General features: G+C 44.4%; 1 protein-coding gene across 1 annotated transcript in view; it reads left to right on the top strand.

The window, feature by feature from the left end:
• The window catches only part of CRHR2 (corticotropin releasing hormone receptor 2), a 236,114-nt gene that overhangs the window by 122,869 nt on the left and 94,997 nt on the right, over window positions 1-18,248 (top strand). Inside the window, exons 4-5 of the mRNA XM_054990967.1 lie at window positions 4,613-4,698; window positions 15,887-15,993. Of these exons, the coding sequence (XP_054846942.1) occupies window positions 4,613-4,698; window positions 15,887-15,993 (193 nt within the window). The remainder of the gene's footprint in view (window positions 1-4,612; window positions 4,699-15,886; window positions 15,994-18,248) is intronic.

Below are 18,248 nucleotides of genomic sequence, written 5' to 3'. Positions count from 1 at the left end.
TGGACTGACTCCCGAACTTCGACCTCAGCTTGCTTTTGGACTCTGCCCCTGCCTGACCCTTGTGTGGACTGCCTTGACTGGATTTGACCTGGACTGTCGACTTTGGACTTTGCTTAAACCGACTTTGCCTTAAGCCCGCCCTTGCCTAGGTGAGCAACCTAGCCCGGCCTCAGCCGCTCCCCGGGTGCCATGCCGGAACACGACAACAAGAAAGTTCAAATCTCCATTCTGCCATTCAAGCTCTCTGGGTGACCCCAAAGATATACATAAATTTTGGATAATGGTACACACATCACTACAAACAAATTTACAGGTTCCAATACCCTTCAAACCAGAATTGTTTTTGCTGAACTGCATTCCAGACGAACTAAGTAAGGACCAGAAATACACACAATAACAGCGGCTAGAATTCTATTAGCGTATTATTGGAAACGTCAAATAATACCTTTGCAAGAAGAATTAGTAGTGAAGATAATGGAAAGTGCAGAAATGGACAAATTAACTTCATTATTGAAAGGACAAATAGACTTCGCTAGACCATGGACTTTTTTTTATAATTGGGTTAAAAATAAATATAAGGACTTGAATGTATTAAGAATATGAAGGCTTTAATGCAACGTGTTCTCAACTGTCACACTCGATTGATGTGTAGTATGAAACGATATGTAGATGTGTAGAGTACTGCCCACACGCAGACTACATAGCGTAATTTTTGTTCTTTCCCCTCCTATCCCCCCCTCTTTAAATCTATTTCCTTTCCCTGTTTTCAATTTTGTGAAAAACTAATAATTTTTTTTAAAAAAACAAGCTCTCTGGGTGACCCCACAATACAACTGGGGAGCTGGGCTCAGAGGAGTGGCTTACGCAGGGCCACCTGCTGAGCTCATGGGAGGAGTGGGAGTAGAACCAGCAGAGTGCTGATTCACAGCCCAACCACTGAACCACTCTACTACAGGCAGGGGCTTGTTCCAGGGCCAGTTTGACTTCTCAGTCCATGCCTGATTCGAGAACTTGCATGACATCAGTGTCATGTGACAGGAAGAGGGGGAGTCAGACCTGGACTTCACTAATGTCAGACCTAGAATTGGAGCCGTAGACAAAAAGAGCTGAGGAAAGACGAGACAAGCACCTGGAGGTGTACCATAGCAAGGAAATGCCAAGGGGGAGGAGGAATCACGGAGCCATGGAGGATCCTTGCCCCTTTGCTAAGGTTGCCAGGTCTCCCATTGTGGCATCATCAAGCCAGTGTAGTGGCTAGAATGACAGACTAGGATCTGGGAGACCCAGGTTTGAATCCCCGCTCTGCCACGGAAGCTTGCTGAGTGACCTTGGGCCTGTCACACCCTTTCAGCCTAACCTACCTCGCAGGGTAATTGTGAGGATAAAGTGGAGAAGGGGAATAAATTTCTTTGGGTCCACAGAGAGGAGAAAGGCAGGGCATAAGTGAAGTAAATAAATAAATCTATGGGGAAATTTTGTTGTGAGAAAAGGGAAAATGGCACAAAAACAAAGAAGCCCGAGTTCATTTTGCAAAAGCAAAATAGAAACCAATTTCCCAGTTAAACTTTGAAAAGCTGCACCTGATGTACAGGTTGGCCCTCTTTGGGCAGTTGCTGAGGAACTGATGTGGAAAGACCTGCACAAGTGGTCACCTTCATATGACATTGGATGCCAACCTCCAGCTGAAACCTGGGCCATTTCCAGACAGCTTACCTGCACCCGCAACGCGTTTTCTCGTGCGAGTTTTGTGCGACGTTGCGCAAAACTCGCATGAGAAAATGCGATATTTCGCATTTTCCCTGCAACATGGCGCGACATTCCGGTTGCAGGTAAGCCGTCTGGAAATGGCCCTGGAGATCTTCCAGAATTACAACTGATCTTTCTCTGGAGAAAATGGATGCTTTGGAGGGTGGGCTGCATGGTATTATATGCAACTGAAGTCCCTCCCCCTTGAAACCCCACCCTCCTCAGGCTCCACCCTCAAATCTCCAGGGCTTTCCCAACCTGGAGCAGGCACCCTACTAGGGTTGCCAACCTCCAGGTGATAGCTGGCGATCTCCTGGAATCACAGCTGATCTCCAGGCCACAGAGATGAGTTCCCTTGGAGAAAGTGGCTGCTTTGGAAGGTTGACTCTATGGCATTACACCTTGCTGAAGTCCCTCCCCTCCTCAATCTCTGCCCTCTCCAGCCCCCCCCCCCCAAATCTCCAAGAATTTCAAAATCTGGAGCTGTCAACCCTAAACCAAACTTTGGTACTACTTCTCAGCTTCTTAGGCTGTTGAGTCTGTACTTTGCATTGTACTGAGCTTTTACATATTGTTTTAGATCGTTTATGCGGTGTTTATGATTTTTAATGTGCAATGTTTTCTTTTGTTGTTAACTGCCCTGAGCCCATTCGTGGGGAGGGTGGGGTATAAATCTGATAAAATAAAATAAATAAAATAAATATATGTGTTTTGGGGGAGAGGGACAGGCACATTTTATTCAGCTTGCATTTTAGTCCGCTGAACTCGGAAGCCGCCATGATTATGAAGCTCTTTGATGCATTCTGATGCCCTTGCTGAATATTCATCCAGGAGCACTGTGCTGTGACCTAGAAACTAACAGAAGGGAAATGTGTAGCATGATTCCTAATGCTGTTTTGGGATTGTTTACTTTGCAAAGTCCCCCGGGAGGAAGTTCAGACTCTTACCTGCTTGGATTAAAAAAAAGATGACGTTATTCAGACTTCACATTTTGAGGAGGTTTGTGTCATGAGAATTCTGAAGTTTAGATCGAGGCTAGGCCCAAATGCTACATGGAACCAGTCTTGGCCTGAAAAGCACCTTCCTAAAGCTTCCTATGGTCATAAATGCAGAGGAGTTAGCCGTGTTAGTCTGTGGTAGCAAAATCAAAAAGAGTCCAGTAGCACCTTTAAGACTAACCAATTTTATTGTAGCATAAGCTTTCGAGAATCAAGTTCTCTTCGTCAGATGCATGGTACAGAAACTAGTCAAATATAGAAGAGGAGAGAGGAGGAGAGAGAAGATGCAATTAGGGGGGGAGAGGGAGGATGCAACCAAAACATTCCTTTGCTAGTAAATGTAAACATCTCCTTTTGGTGTGGGGATCAGTTGGCTTGGGTTGTGCTTCCTAAAGCACATAAGTTTCGTTTCTTGGGATCTGGCTGAAGGTCTTCACCCCCTTTTTAGACAAAGACCAGATAGAGTCATAAAATAGATGTTAATTGGCAGAAGGCCTTTTGGCCTTTTCATGTAAATTACAGCAGGACAGGAGAAAGGGGCCGAAGAGGCATCTTATCTCCGGCAGGAACAGGCTGATCTTGTCAAAGACTGGTGAAGTGTGAAAATTCCTTTGTTATTTACAGCTTTAGCTAGTACACATATCTGTAAGAGTCCAGTAGCACCTTTAAGAATAACCAATTTTATTGTAGCATAAGCTTTCGAGAATCAAGTTCTCTTCGTCAGATGCATGATACAGAGACTGGTCAAATACAGAAGAGGAGGGAAAGAAGGGGAGGAGAGAGAAGAGGCAATTGGGGGGGAAACCAAAACATTCCTTTGCTAGTATATGTAAACATCTCCTTTTGGTGTGTGGATCAGTTGGCTTCAAAGGAGTTTGCCCTGTTAGTTTGTAGCAGCCAAACAGCTAGACCATCCAATTCCAATGCAGTATGAGCCTTTGATAACCACAGCTCTCCTTGCCAGATGCATCCGACAAAGAGATCTGTGGTCGCCGAAAGCCCACGCCAGGTGGGCTTTGGTTCCCCCCCCTAATTGCCTCTTCTCTCTCCTCCCCTTCTTTCCCTCCTCTTCTGTATTTGACTAGTCTCTGTATCATGCATCTGACGAAGAGAACTTGATTCTCGAAAGCTTATGCTACAATAAAATTGGTTAGTCTTAAAGGTGCTACTGGACTCTTTTTGATTTTGCTACCACAGACTAACACGGCTAACTCCTCTGCCTCTATACACATATCTGTCTATCTTAAAAGAAGAGAATGTCCTAATTTATACTTTTGTAACATTCCAACATCAGAAATAGCTTTGAAGAACAAAGCCTACGTAGTTGATGAAGTGTCAAACTACGCACGTTTTGGGGACTTTTTCCCTATAAGAGAAATGGGTACAAAGCACCCAGCACTGCCTCTTGGCAGCACACAGAGACCTGCTAGGTCCTGTGGCTGTCAACGGTAGTCACAAGAGCGCTCTTGTTGGGGGAGGGACATTGTAGTTTAAACTGTATTATTGCATGCTTGTGTGACTTTATCTATTCTACTAGCATTGTAATAGTCAAGGGCAGACAGGCCTGATTTCAGAGTCTTGTCTTGCTACTTTGTATCTCTTGTTTCTAAAATAAACTTTCAGTCTTAGTTAAGATCTTCTCTGTACAAAGGTGCCTTTCCCTATCAGAGGCTGAGATTAGCGTTAGGGAGAGCAAGGCTATCGCACATCCATACAAGCCTTTGGTAAGGGGCTCCCCAAAGCAAAGAACCGAAGTGGCGAGGGGGATCCAAAGACAGCGGGTCCCCTCCAAAATTCCCGCCACAGTTTGCTGCTTGGGTTTCCCTGTCGTTCTTTGACTAATGGAGTTTGTTTTTGGTTCCCATCAGGAAATGCCTATCGGGAGTGCCTGGGTAACGGGACCTGGGCCATCAAGGTGAACTACTCGCAGTGTGAGCCGATTTTGGATGATGAGGTTTGTGTCTCTTCTCTGCATGCACTTTTCTATCGTCGGCCAAGTTTTGAAATGTAAAAAGGAGATAATTTTGCTCCTTACTTGTGTTTTGAGCTCTCCAGCCTGTTCCTTCCCTGTCTTGAAAGCTGGCCAGTATATTGAAAATGGTGTTCGAATTCGGTTCTTGATATCTCCTCCCCAACTTGCTGGAAAATGAAGCTAAATAATGATAATAAGAAGTATTGCTAAACCAGGGCCTGTATCAAAAATCTTGCGTGATCCGAGCTATTTAGCAGTTGAGGTTTGGCAAAGTGTTCTTAACGCCTCTGCTACTGTTACCTAGCATTAGGTAACCTAGTATATAAGCCTATATATGCAGGAACTTTACAACAAGAAATAAGCAATGTATTGTCGAAGGCTTTCACGGCCGGAGAACGATGGTTGTTGTGGGTTTTCCGGGCTGTATTGCCGTGGTCTTGGCATTGTAGTTCCTGACGTTTTGCCAGCAGCTGTGGCTGGCATCTTCAGAGGTGCAGCACCAAAAGACAGAGATCTCTCTGTGACACTGAGAGATCTCTATGACACTGAGACTGCGACACTGAGAGATCTCTGTCTTTTGGTGCTACACCTCTGAAGATGCCAGCCACAGCTGCTGGCGAAACGTCAGGAACTACAATGCCAAGACCACAGCAATAGAGCCCGGAAAACCCACAACAACCAAGAAATAAGCAAGTTACTCGCTAATGGTTTTCGATCTTGACACCATTTTCTACATTGCGGTGACAGATCTTCTCAAGTACTTTCTTGCATTGTTTCTAATTTTGCAGTCCTGGTCGTACTGCATTGCTTATTGGATGTCTCATGCTATTTGATCGCGTTGATTTTTCGATTGCATTGAGATTGGATTATAATCTGCCTTCAGCCTCGGTGAAAAAGGCAGAATGTAAATAAGGTAAAAAAAAATAAATAAGGGAAAATGAGAGGGGTGAGCATAAAGTCCTTTCAACTGTACAAATGCACAGTGGAATGTGCAAGAGAGCTGCTGTAGTGTGGTGGTTAAGTGGTTGGGCTGTGCATTAGCACTCTGCAGGTTCAACTCCCACTCCTTCCGTGAGCTCAACAGGTGGCTTTGGATAAGCCACTCCTCTCACTCCCAGCTGTATTGTGGGGGTAATAGCAACAATGACTTTGTTCACTGCTCTGAGTGGGGCACTAATCTGTTTAGAAGAGTGGCATATAAGCACACTGTTGTTGTTGTTGTTGTTAAGAAGAAGGGGTGGGTTTTTTTGGAGAAAACAGCAAGAGAGGAAAGGTTTCCCTCGCTCCCAATGCCTTCTCTTCTTTGGCAAAGTAACAATGGCAAATAAAGAGAGATCTCTGAGAGATCACACTGAGAGATCTCTGTCTTTTGGTGCTACACCTCTGAAGATGCCAGCCACAGCTGCTGGCGAAACGTCAGGAACTACAATGCCAAGACCACGGCAATACAGCCCGGAAAACCCACAACAACCATCGTTCTCCGGCCGTGAAAGCCTTCGACAATACAATGGCAAATAAACTTGCAAAAGAAGTGTAGGTGTTATGAGCTGGGTTTGATTCCCCACTCCTCCACTTGAAGCCAGCTGGGTGACCTTGGGCTAGTCACAGCTCTCTCAAAGCTCTCTCAGCCCCACCCACCTCACAGGGTGTTTGCTGTTGTGGGGATAATAATGGCATACTTTGTAAACCACTCTGAGTGGGCATTAAGTGGTCCTGAAGGGCGTTATATAAATCAAATGCTATTATTAATATTATTTAAAAAGGTAAATCCAGATGGAATTGCCCTAAATGACAGAGAACTAAGTAGACAGTGGAGGTGAGTACATTTGCAGATGTGGCAGGGGACACCTGACAGTCTGGTAGTCTCCAGAGGCAATATGGTGTAGTAGTTAGAGTGCTACATTAAGAGTGGGGGGATGTGGGTTCAGATTCCCATTCAGCTGGCCTGCCTCATAGAGTTGTTGTGAGGAGAAAAGGGGGAATTACCTTGAAGGAAGGGAAGGATAAAAATGTGATAGGCCTATCTCAGTTTCCTGTTTTGGGCTACAAAATAAGGTTGGTATCAGATTGTACCATCTACAGGCCTTCTGGGAGGCAGCGGTCCTCATAGAGTTGCCAGGTGCCCACCAATGGAGGGCAAATTCCAGTTGATCAGCAAAAAGAGGCAGACTGGCAAAATGGACAGGAAAATGCCGATGACTCTAGCCTATGAAGCCACTTCCGGTGTGAAGTTTTTGAGAATCTGTGCTTGCATGGCGCCATTGCTTCTGGGTTGCACCGGAAGTCACATTATCGTGCAGGACTGGAAGCGCACACAGACAAATCGGTATGTAACAAGCTGCTCCCCCAACATCTGTCAATTGCCGGGTCTTTATTAGAGGTGGGCACGAACCGAGAAATAGGTGGTTTGTTGCATTTCAATAACCATGAACCACATTTCACGAACCATGAACTGCCATGAATTTGCCCAGTTCGCGAACCGGCTTGTTTAGTTCGTCAGTTCATCACTTCCGGGGCTGCAGAAGGTCCACAGAAAGCCCATCCCCCTGTAGCCTAAGTAATAGATTGATCAGCACTAGGTTGTCTGTAATGACAAACCAAAAAACAAACCATATGAACCACTCTAAAAATCATAGCGGTTCGTTGCGATTTGTCAGAAATGAGCTCGGACAAACCACTGGTTAGCGAACCAAAAACCAGCGAACTTTGGTCCGTATTTCAGTTCTTGACCATCTCTAGTATGGTATTATCCATATGATAACAGTAAATGTAACACACCCATCAATAAGACAAGTTCAATGAGAGACACTTAATGTACTGCCAAAATCCACTTTTGGGGGGAGAAACTCTGGCATTCTAATAGAAGTCTCCATTTTCCTTGGGTGATTTTCAACCCCTCTTCTTAACATCACAAAAATTCCATCCGAAGAGCTTTTTTGCCACTAGAGAGATTATCTCCACCATTCTGTTCATTTTCAACCTTTGCGTTGCAGGATGGATACAAGCTGTCTTTAGCCAGGTACTCCTTGAACAAATCTGGGCAGAAAATGGTCCCCGAAGCCCTCATCTGCAAGGCATTAACGGTTTCATTTGCCAGGTTCTTTCCAGGCTTATCAAAGTGCTTTATAAATATTAAAGAAGAAGGAATATTCCCCAAATGCTTTGCAGTTCAAATATCATAAAAGAAGAAGGGCTGTGTTTATGACCAAGTGCTTCCTTGTAATCCCAGCCTTGCTTAAAGATCAAATTTGTTCCCTTCAAATGACCTTTTATTGCAGTTTCTTATTGCCCGTTTATTAATCCCAGCAGACGGTACCCATCTTCTGGGCCAACCAGATCCATCTGTCCGACCTGTAAATGTAAAATAAAAAGCTGAGTTTATTTTTTCCCCGGCCTTCTCTGATTAAAATTTGACATTTACAATTGAAGGGAAAGATTGTGAGTGTGTGTGTGTAAGAGAGAGAAAGAAAGAGTGAGTGAGTGCATGAGTGCAATGGGGTTTGTTTTAGAAGCATTCTTGCTGCATCCAAGGTAAAGGTTCATTTTTTCCTCTAGAAGCTCAAGGTGGGAGGGACCAGTTCACCAAGGCTACGGATAGAGATTAGGGGTAAACACGAACCAGGAAAATGGCAGTTCATTGCGGTTCATGGTTTGTCGCGTTTCGCGAACCATGAACCGCCATGAACTTGCCCAATTCATGAACCGGTTCATTTGGTTTGTCGGTTTGTCGCTTCCAGAGCTGCAGAAGGTCTGCAGAAAGCCCATCCCCCCTGTTGCCTAGGTAACAGATTGATCAGCAATAGGCTGTCTGCAATGATGAACCGAAAAATGAACCATATGAACCTCTCTAAAAATCATAGCGGTTTGTCACGGTTCATCAGAAACGACCTCCGACAAACCGCCGGTTCGCAAACCAAAAAACAGTCTGATATGTGATGAACTTTGGTTTGTATTTCGGTTCATGCCCATCTCTAATAGGGATCCCCGGTGCCCACTGGTGGCGGGCAATCTCCTAATGGTTTAACTGCTTGCCAGTGGGAAGTTTTTGCGCATGGTGGCGGGCATGCTCCTGTGCTTCACAGGGGCACAAATTGGCCCTGAGAAGTGTGGGAGCATGCCTGCCGTCAGGCACAATGATATCACTCCAGAAAATGAAGACAACCCTGGTAAGTGCAAGTTCCCTTTTCCTCCCAGTAGGGGGACCTGGGACCCCTTCCTCCCAGTAGGGGGACCTGGCACCCCTACTGGGAACTCTTTGCTCAGGGCTCCCAAAATCTGGAACCAGGCCTGCATTCAGGCCATCACCCGGTCTCCCAAAGCAGTTTTTCTATTGGTTTTAAAATGGTTCCATTTAATTTACAAAATTTAGAACAAAGACCTTGTTAGATGACTGTTTAGTAGATTCTGAATGCATCGTTGTGGCTTTAAAATCTCCCCCTTTTAACTTTTATGCACACAGTAATTGAATGCACTTTAGGAAAACAAATTAACAATTAACTAGGAATTAAAATTATAATTACCAGTGTGAGGTCTGTGAGACTGATGTCATGCAAATGCAGTTCCCGCCGGTGATGCATCCCTTGTGGGCAACTCACCGTTTCCAGAATTATCAGTGCATTTCCTGAAAGAGGACTGTGTGGCCTCTAAGAAGGACCAAGGACATAGCAGCTAAAAGTCCGAGTTGAGATTCAATAAGTGCCTGGTTCAGATCGCGTCTGTGCTGTGAACGCAGTTGGTGGCCTTAAACAATGCACCATGCCCCAACCCCGTCTGCTATAAAAGACACAATCGTATTGGCCTACCTGACAAGGTTGCTATGAGGGTTACTGTGAGAATATATGTGAAGTGCCCCCTGTATATACTATTACCAGGGCTCATTTTGAGGGGAAACATGCAGGAACGCAGTTCCGGTAGTTCTCCAAAAAGGTCACATATCAGGTGGCCCCACCCACCTGATTTTTGGCCATTGGGGTCCATTTCGGCCTGGATCAGGGCCAAAATGGCCCAATTCGGGCCCAAAATGGCCAGGATCATACCCAAAACAGCCAGGATTGGTCCCGAAACATCCGGGCTGGGGCTTCTGATGGGTGGTGGATCACTCTCCCGCTCAGCAGCGGCCCAATCCTGACCATTTGGGCCCTTTTTTGGCCATTTTCAGCCCCCTTTTTGCCATTTTGAGCCCAATTTTGGCCCTGAATGGCCAGAATTGGGTCCAAAACAGCCAGGATAGGTGATATCAGGGGGTGGAGCATATGCAAATAAGTTACGCTAATGACACACTTCTGTTGATGTCAAGGGGCGTGGCATAGGCAAATGAGTTATGCTAATGAGTTATGCTAATGAGTTTCTCTAGCTCTTTTTCTGCGAAATGACCCCTGACTATTACGCTAAGACATGCAAGCAGAAATTCAGCAGCTGGGGTTTTGCTTGGCATGGAAATAGAATGATAGCAAAATTTAACACTCAGGAAAGTTGGGGGTGGATTTGGGGGGCTGAGAGCACCTTCTTTGGGAGGCCATAAAATGCCCCCCCCCAAAGTGGGATCAGCTTGAGTCTGGTGGAGGGTGGGAGGACAGGTGGGAGATGGGCCCCTGAAGGTAGCCAGACAAGCCTCTCTTTTTTTCCCCCATAGGAAAAAATGGAGAAAAGGGGGGGCTGAGAGCACCTTCTTTGGGAGGCCATAAAATGGCCCCCCAAAGTGGGATCAGCTTTATTTGTTTCTGTAACAAAACGAATATCCTGCATAAGAGCCACATAGGCAACTTACAAATTAAAACATATATAATAAAATCATGTTTTAAACTATTAGAACCCACCTAAACAACAACATATCATTAAAACAGTTAAAACCGGAGCTTAAAAGCATACAAAGACATGAAAACAACAAACTCATGGCCGGGACAAACCACACCCGGCCTGGGGAAGCTGGCTCCTTTCTTGGGCCAGCCGCACACAGATGCACCCTGCCTAGCGCAGCCAGGCTCGGCACAGCTGTAGGTGGTGGTGCCCAGCTAGGGTTGTCAGCTCCATGTTGGGAAATTCCTGGAGATCTGGGGGGGTGAATCCTGGAGAAACCTGGAGAAAGTGGGGTTTGGTGAGGGAAAGGGCCTTGGCATGGCATAATTCCATAGAGTCCATGGCCAAAAATAAGCTTTTTCTCCAGGTGAACTGATCTCTGTGGCCTGGAGACCAGTTGTAATTCCGGGAGATCTCCAGCCACTACCTGGAGGCTGGCAACCCTACGCCCAGCTGATCTGCAGAAGCTGTGGCCCAGTTGGCTTTTCTTCCCTCCCTCCTTCCCTCCTAGGTTTGCTAGCTCCAGGTTGGGAAGTTCCTAGAGATTTGGGGGGTGGAGCCTGGAGAGGGCGGGGTTTGGGGAAGGGAGAGGCCTCAGAATGGTATATTGCCATAGAGTCCACCCTCCAAAGCAGCCATTTTCTCCAGGGGAACTGAACTCTGTCCGCTGGAGATCAGATGTAATTCCTGGAGATCTCCAGCCAGTACCTGGAGACTGGCAACCCTATTCGGGGGGTGGATCCTGGAGGGGGCAGAATTTAAGGCGAGAAGGGGCCTCAGCAGGGTACAATGCCATAGAGTCGACATTACGAAATCGGCGTTTTCCCCAGGGGAACTGCTCTCTGTTGCCTGGAGATTAGTTATAATTCTGGGAGATTGCCTCCCACCACCTGGAGATTCAATGCAAAAAGGAGGTGACTTTGTCTATAGACAAAACTACAATTAGGAGAAGCCCCTGCCGAGGAAATACAACAAGCCGAGGAAATACTACAATTAAAGCATGTACAATTTATCACCGAATTTTGTAGACTTCATGTGCTAAAGTTCTGTTAGTGCAAAACCAAATTATTCAAAAAGGCTTTTTACTCAGATAGGAGGGCTGTATTGTAGGTCTCAGAGGCTTCGCGAATGAGTTAGGGAACCATAGACTTCTCCACTATGTTGCCTTACATATTCTCCGTTGCTTTAAATTTGTACTCCTATATACTACCTGTGCTTCACGTTGTCTAATGTCAGTCCTAGAATTATGTTCTGTTTCAGCAATTCTTCAACTCTGTATTGGACCCTTGCTAATGCTATGTCTTTGTAAACTGTAGTTATTTATCCTATGGCATTATCTATGGAAATATCCTTGACACTGTATGGAAATGTCCTTGATACTGATTGGACTAATCTCAAACTGTGTAATCTGCTTTGCGTCTCAGTGAGAAAGGAAGACTATAAATGACATAAATAAATAAATACCTATAAATATTCCAATTTACAGAAATATCATTCAATAAATACAATCATAAAGCAGTTGACATCAAATATGTCCTTTTTAACAATCTTAAACACCAGGGAAATCAAGTCTCTTTAACCAACAAGGTAGGTGTGTAATAGATGAACCAACAGGTAAGTTTTGGTAAGTGCTCTTATCTTCTGTTTTTTTACTGCTGTGGATAGACGTTTTTCTATCATTTTCTCTGTTTTTTACAGTTGTCCAGCTTTGCAATGCCTTCTTCATCCACTGGTGTTTAGAGATTGTAAAAAAGGACATATTTGATGTTAACTGCTGTATTAGTGGACAGTATTTATTGAATGACATTTCTGTAAACTGGAATATTTATAGGTATTTATTGGAGTATTTATTGTATTTGAAAAAATATTTGGGGTTAGCACTAAGAGCACTTTAAGCACGTGAGGTCTATAAAATTCCATGATAAATTGTCATAGATCCAGAGGAATTCGCCATGTTAGTCTGTAGTTGCAAAATAGTAAAGAGTCCAGTAGCACCTTTAAAACTAACCAACTTCAGTGTAGTATCAATAACAATAACAATAAAGATGGTTAGTCTTAAAGATGCTACTGGACTCTTCACTATTATGATAAATTGTACATGCTTTAATTGTGGTACCCCCTGGAGTTTGGTGTAGTGGTTAAGATCGTGGGACTCTAATCTGGAGAACCGGGTTTGATTCCTTACTCCTCCACTTGAAGCCAGCAGGTGACCTTGGGTCAGACACAGCTTCTAGCTCTCTCAGCCCCACCCACCTCACAAGGTGTTTTGTTGTGGGGATAATAATAACATACTTTGTAAACCGCTCTGAGTGGGTGTTAAGTCATCCTGAAGGGCGGTCTATAAATTGAATGTTGTTATTATTATTATTCCCTCCCTCCTTTGTGGTGGCAGGGTTTGGGCAGGCCAGGGGCATGCCACCTGTCCAGGGCCCTTTTGTCCCTTCTGATCCATCTTGGCTGTGGTGGTTGGAATTACACGCTCCTCTTTCAGAACTGTAGCTGCTGCCTGCTCCCACAGCGGCCACCGCTTCTTGGAACACCCTGTAGAATGTTGGATACCCCTGATTACTCAGGAGGGAGGCTATTCCTGACAGCCAAACGAAACATGATGGTGAATGCGTGGCTGCCACGCAATTGCTGTCGCCATTTTAAAATGTTTTTTTTTAAAAAATGTCATGAACAACAACAGCAACAACAACAATTTGCTATATATGCCGCCCTTCAGGGATGACTTTAACACCCACTCAAAGCGGTTTACAAAGTATGTCATTATTATCCCCACAACAAAATACCCTGTGAGGTGGGTGGGGCTGAGAGAGCTCTGAGAGAGCTGTGACTGACCCAAGGTCACCCAGCTGGCTTCAAGTGGAGGAGTGGGGAATCAAACCCAGCTCTCCAGATTAGAGTCCTGCGTTCTTAACCACTACACCAAACTGGCACTCATGAAGTCCCAATCCTGATTAGGCGTATTGTGCAGAACTCTTCCTCCTCCAGCCTGCAACATTTAAAGCACCAAAATAGCTGTGAGGTGCTCCCTCTATAGCTGTTTCGGAGGGGTTGTTTAGGTTTAGGTTTATTTGATTTTTAACCCACCCTCCCCACGAGGGGGCTCATGGTGGATTACAACAACGGTAGAATACACAGAATAGCAATAAATCAACATTCTCAGAATACAACTTTCAGAATTAAAATTAAATTATAGGTATAAGAGCCCCATGGTGCAGCAGAGGGGCTAGCTGCAGTACTGCTCACAACCCCAGTTCGATCCTGGCGGAAGCCGGGTTCAGATAGCCGGCTCAAGTTGGACTCAGCCTTCCATCCTTCCAAGGTCGCTAAAATGAGTACCCAGTTTCCTGGGGGTAAAGTGTCGTTGACTGAGGAAGGCAATGGCAAACCACCCCGTAACAAAAATCTGCCAAGAAAACATCGTGATGCGACATCCCCCCATGGGTCAGTAATGACTCGGCGCTTGCACAGGGTACTACCTTTACTTTTTAATACCCTTTGCATAAGGGAATAGCTTGAAAGGAGCAGAGAAGTCTAAAGATTCCTCATATGCGCTAATTAAAAAGGAAGGAAAGCAGAGAAACCCAGACTTTATCCCTAAGTTCCTTTGATTAATGTTATTAACAGAGATATAAACTGGATCGGAGCAGACTGGGATAGGCTTTTGACTGTCATATTGTATGCTATTAAAGGTATTTGAATTGAATTGACTGTCATACAAGACTGACTTTTTGATAAGTTCCTTGTTTTATCCTATACTGCAAATATCTTTGTTGAGTTATTCATCAGCTAGATAAGCTTGTAAATTGATAATTTCATAATGCTAAATATTTCAAAAAGAAATCTCGAGATGGGGCCCCTCCATGCTTCTCTGCCCACCAACATAAACAAAGGGGGGAGGTGCACGTAGATGTTACGCTCTAACATGGCGTGCGTGGGGGCAACGCTATACAGAGAATTATATAGCCCCCTGATGGCAGGAGACCGTTAGGGAGGCTCACGTGATGGACCTAATGCCGGCCTCAGCCATATAAGAGCAAAAGAGGGGCACCACGGAGTACAGAACCAAGAAAAGGACAAGCACCTGCCATGGTACAATCCACAGACCTTATGTACTTAAAATGCACCATACAACAAAGTTATAATTTTAGAAAGTTATATTTCATGTATACATCCAAGTCCTCCTGTGGATTCTTCCGCCTGGGAGGTGTCTGCCGTGTTGGAGCCCTCCCCTTGACGGGATCTACACCTGAAAAGGAATAAAAAGACTTCTCTACTCTTAGAAGATATTCTTATGGACTATATTAATGACAGATTTTACCTGTTGATTCCAAGTCTCCACTTTGATGAAATAAGCATTTACAGTCTGGGAGTAGAAGTATACTTCCTGGCGGCAGGATTTGAGAAGTGTATTGGTGTATTTATGAATATCGGATGTGAACTTTGTATTTATTCTTGTCTAATTACTGTTGTTTATTACTGGTTGAGCACCTTGCACTTTTATATACATGAAATATAACTTCCTAAAATTATAACTTTGTTGGTCTGTGGATTGTTACCGCGGCAGGTCCTTGTCCTTTTTTAGGCCTCAACCAGATGCCTGGTGGAACATCTCTGTCTTGCAAGCCTGCCGAAAGGATATCAGATCTTGGTGGGCCCACGTATCCTCCAACAGAGAGTTCCACCAGGTTGAGGCCAGGATCAAAAACACCGTGGCCCGGGTCAAGGCCAGCCGAGCCTCCCTGGTAGTGTGGAAAAGCTCCATGTAGGGTGCCAGCTCTGGGTTGAGAAATTCCTGGAGATTTGGGGGGGTGGAGCCTGGAGAGGGTGGGGTTTGAGGAGGGGAGGGGCCTCAATGGGGTATAATGCCATAGAGTCCACCCTCCAAAGCAGCCATTTTCTGAAAGGGAACTGACCTCTGTTGTCTGGAGATTGGTTGTAATTCTGGGAGATCGCCAGCTACCATCTGGAGGCTGGCAACCCTCACTCCATGCCATGGCCTCACAGCATTTTAAAAAACACTTTACAATGGCGACAGTGATTGCATGGTGGCCACGTGTCCATTTAGTTTGGCTCTGAGAGAGCCTAGATGTTAGAACTCACCTAATTTATTTTAAATTTGAAACCTTCCCTCCTTTTCTGTGTTTGCTTCTTGAGGCCTCAAACTATCTTTATTTCCAGTTCCTGGACTGTGGAGCTGGCAGATCTATAAATGCTGAAGCCTTGAGCCTGCTGCAATATGATTCCATAAATTTGCTGAGGGGCCATTGCCGCTTGCTAACCTGATTAGCTGTGCCTTCATGCTTCTGCTCCAAGATTCAAGATGACTTGATTGTGTTACTTTTCCCTTCTCTCTTGCAACCTCCAGACAAAGCCCGTTCTCCATTACAAGGTTGCGATGATCATCAACTACCTGGGGCACTGCATATCTGTCGGCGCACTCATTGTAGCCTTTTTGCTTTTCCTGTGCTTGAGGTGAGTCCATCTTTTGTTCTGTTAATTATCTCAATTGGGCAACTTACTGCCTTGCTTTGGAACAAGACTGCATACAAATCCAGCAAGCAACATCATGGGAAAGAAAGGGTAGTGAGAAAGGGGAAGGATACAACTAGAAATTGGCATGAACCAGAAAAAAAAAATGAATCATGCGGTTCGTGGTTCATTACATTTCACAAACCACGAACTTTCACGAACCTGCCCCGGTTCACAAACCGGTTCTTTGGTTCGTGAAAATGTCACATCTGGCCCACAAATCACCACTTCTGGGTCAGCAGAAGGTCACTTCCGGGTCAGCATAAGGTCTGCAGAAAGCCCAACCCCTGTTGTCTAGGAAACTGATTGATTGGCACCAGGCTGTCTGCAGTGACAAACCAAAAAACGAACCAAACTAAAACGAACTGCCCTAAAGTTCATGGTGGTTCATCAGAAATGGGCTCTGAGGAACCACTGGTTCACGAACCAGCCTGGTTCGTGATGAACTTTGGTTCGTACTTCGGTTCGTGCCCATCTTTAGATACAACCTCTGGGATTTTTGTATCTGCGATTCCACGACTGAAATTCACATGCACAAAAACTAGGCCAAAGCAGAGAATTCAGCATCCAGAGAAAGTCAGTTTCCCTTTGTTGAAAATGAAGGGGAAAGTTCTCTTCAGGCATTCATGGGTGTCACCAACAGATGCATACACACTCAGGGCTCAAACAGATAAGACAAGGGTCATGCATCGTGTTCTGTCTATAAAAAACAAATTACAGGCTCCTACAGCCTCAGTTTGTCCAGGAGGCATGCGTTTGACATTTGTAATTAGTCTTGTTTCCCACGAAATATCCAGGTATTAATCATGGCACATTTTTTCCTTTTTTTCTTTTTTCTTTTTTTTCTTTTTTCCCATTCGAGGTCTGTTTTGTGCTGGGACATGTATTTTTGATTTATTAATTATATTGATGAAGTGCTGTTTATGAGATATATATACCACGAAGGAAGGATCTTGGGCAAAAATGCATCTGGCTTTTGGTTTTGTACATACAGAGATTAGATGTGTACTAATATACCTGTATATGGGTGATTTTAATATGCATATATACAAGGTTTTAGTACTTATATGTTGAACCATGTTGTGGATGGTTTTAACCAAAACAAACAATATAACTGTCACCTACTAACTATTATCTTACTAAAAACGCTTGACACAGTTCTATGCAAAAATATGCAAAAATACAAAATTTTACTTAGTGCACAAAATGAACTCTAAGTGGGCAATGAAGCAAAACCTGCTTAAACAACTGTGGTATAATGTATATCACACCCTCACCTCGAAAGGGGGCGGGGAAACATTCAAACCAATGCCCAATGTCCACAGAGCCGATACAATTGTAATCAGGCAGAAAAGCCTATACAAAAATACATCCACGAACCAATACACTTCTTACAGAATTACACGTGTATGTCGCCAGAATCACTGGTCATTGAAAATTCAATTCAAAAACTGTAGTAGAAACAGTCAAATTGTAACCACAATGGGTTAGCTAGCAAGAGGTCCCATTTCCGGTTTCCCCTTCTTCAGAGCAGTTACAAAGAAAGCAAATTAAAGCAGTTCATACTCCACATATAGTACAGTCACGGCTCGCTCACTGGCATACCATGTTGTGGATAGTTTTAAATCAAACGTATGTACTTTTAATTGATGAATTAAATTATATATGTTTTTTAATCAATTCCCATCTTTTTAGTTCTATTTAATTTTTTTCTTTAGCCCCAACCTCTTTGGTTACCCTTTGTTTGCAGGGATGTTGTTCTTCTCCCCTTTCTTATCCACACCTCCTATGTTCGTTCTCTGCAAACACAGCTATATCAGCATCTGTCCGAGGGTGGGGCCAGCAGGTGCCCCTTCTATATGTGCGCCGTGTACATGATTCTGAACACTTTAACGGGGTTCAAGTCATCACCAAATCCTCCTGAGATATTTAAAGAAATATGCCAAGAAATGAGGTCATGAATGGATTCTTAATTTAGCGGCTGCTTTGAAACTTCGAGATGACTAAATCATGGAAGTTGCTAATGGTGAAGATTGATATACAGGTGACTAAGACTGGAGCGACAGCTTTTGCAATAGAATTGACGCATCATATAAAATTAACAGCCCGCTCCTATGAATATTAACTCAGAAGCAAACCCATCATTTCAGCAAGACTTACTCCCAGATTTGCTTAGGAAATCTAGTCCCGGAGAAAGT

The sequence above is a fragment of the Eublepharis macularius genome, chromosome 11 (assembly GCF_028583425.1).
Source record: "Eublepharis macularius isolate TG4126 chromosome 11, MPM_Emac_v1.0, whole genome shotgun sequence".
NCBI classification, from domain to species: Eukaryota; Metazoa; Chordata; class Lepidosauria; order Squamata; family Eublepharidae; genus Eublepharis; species Eublepharis macularius.
Note: the sequence above shows the minus strand (reverse complement) of the source record. Positions and strands in the feature narration are given on the sequence as shown.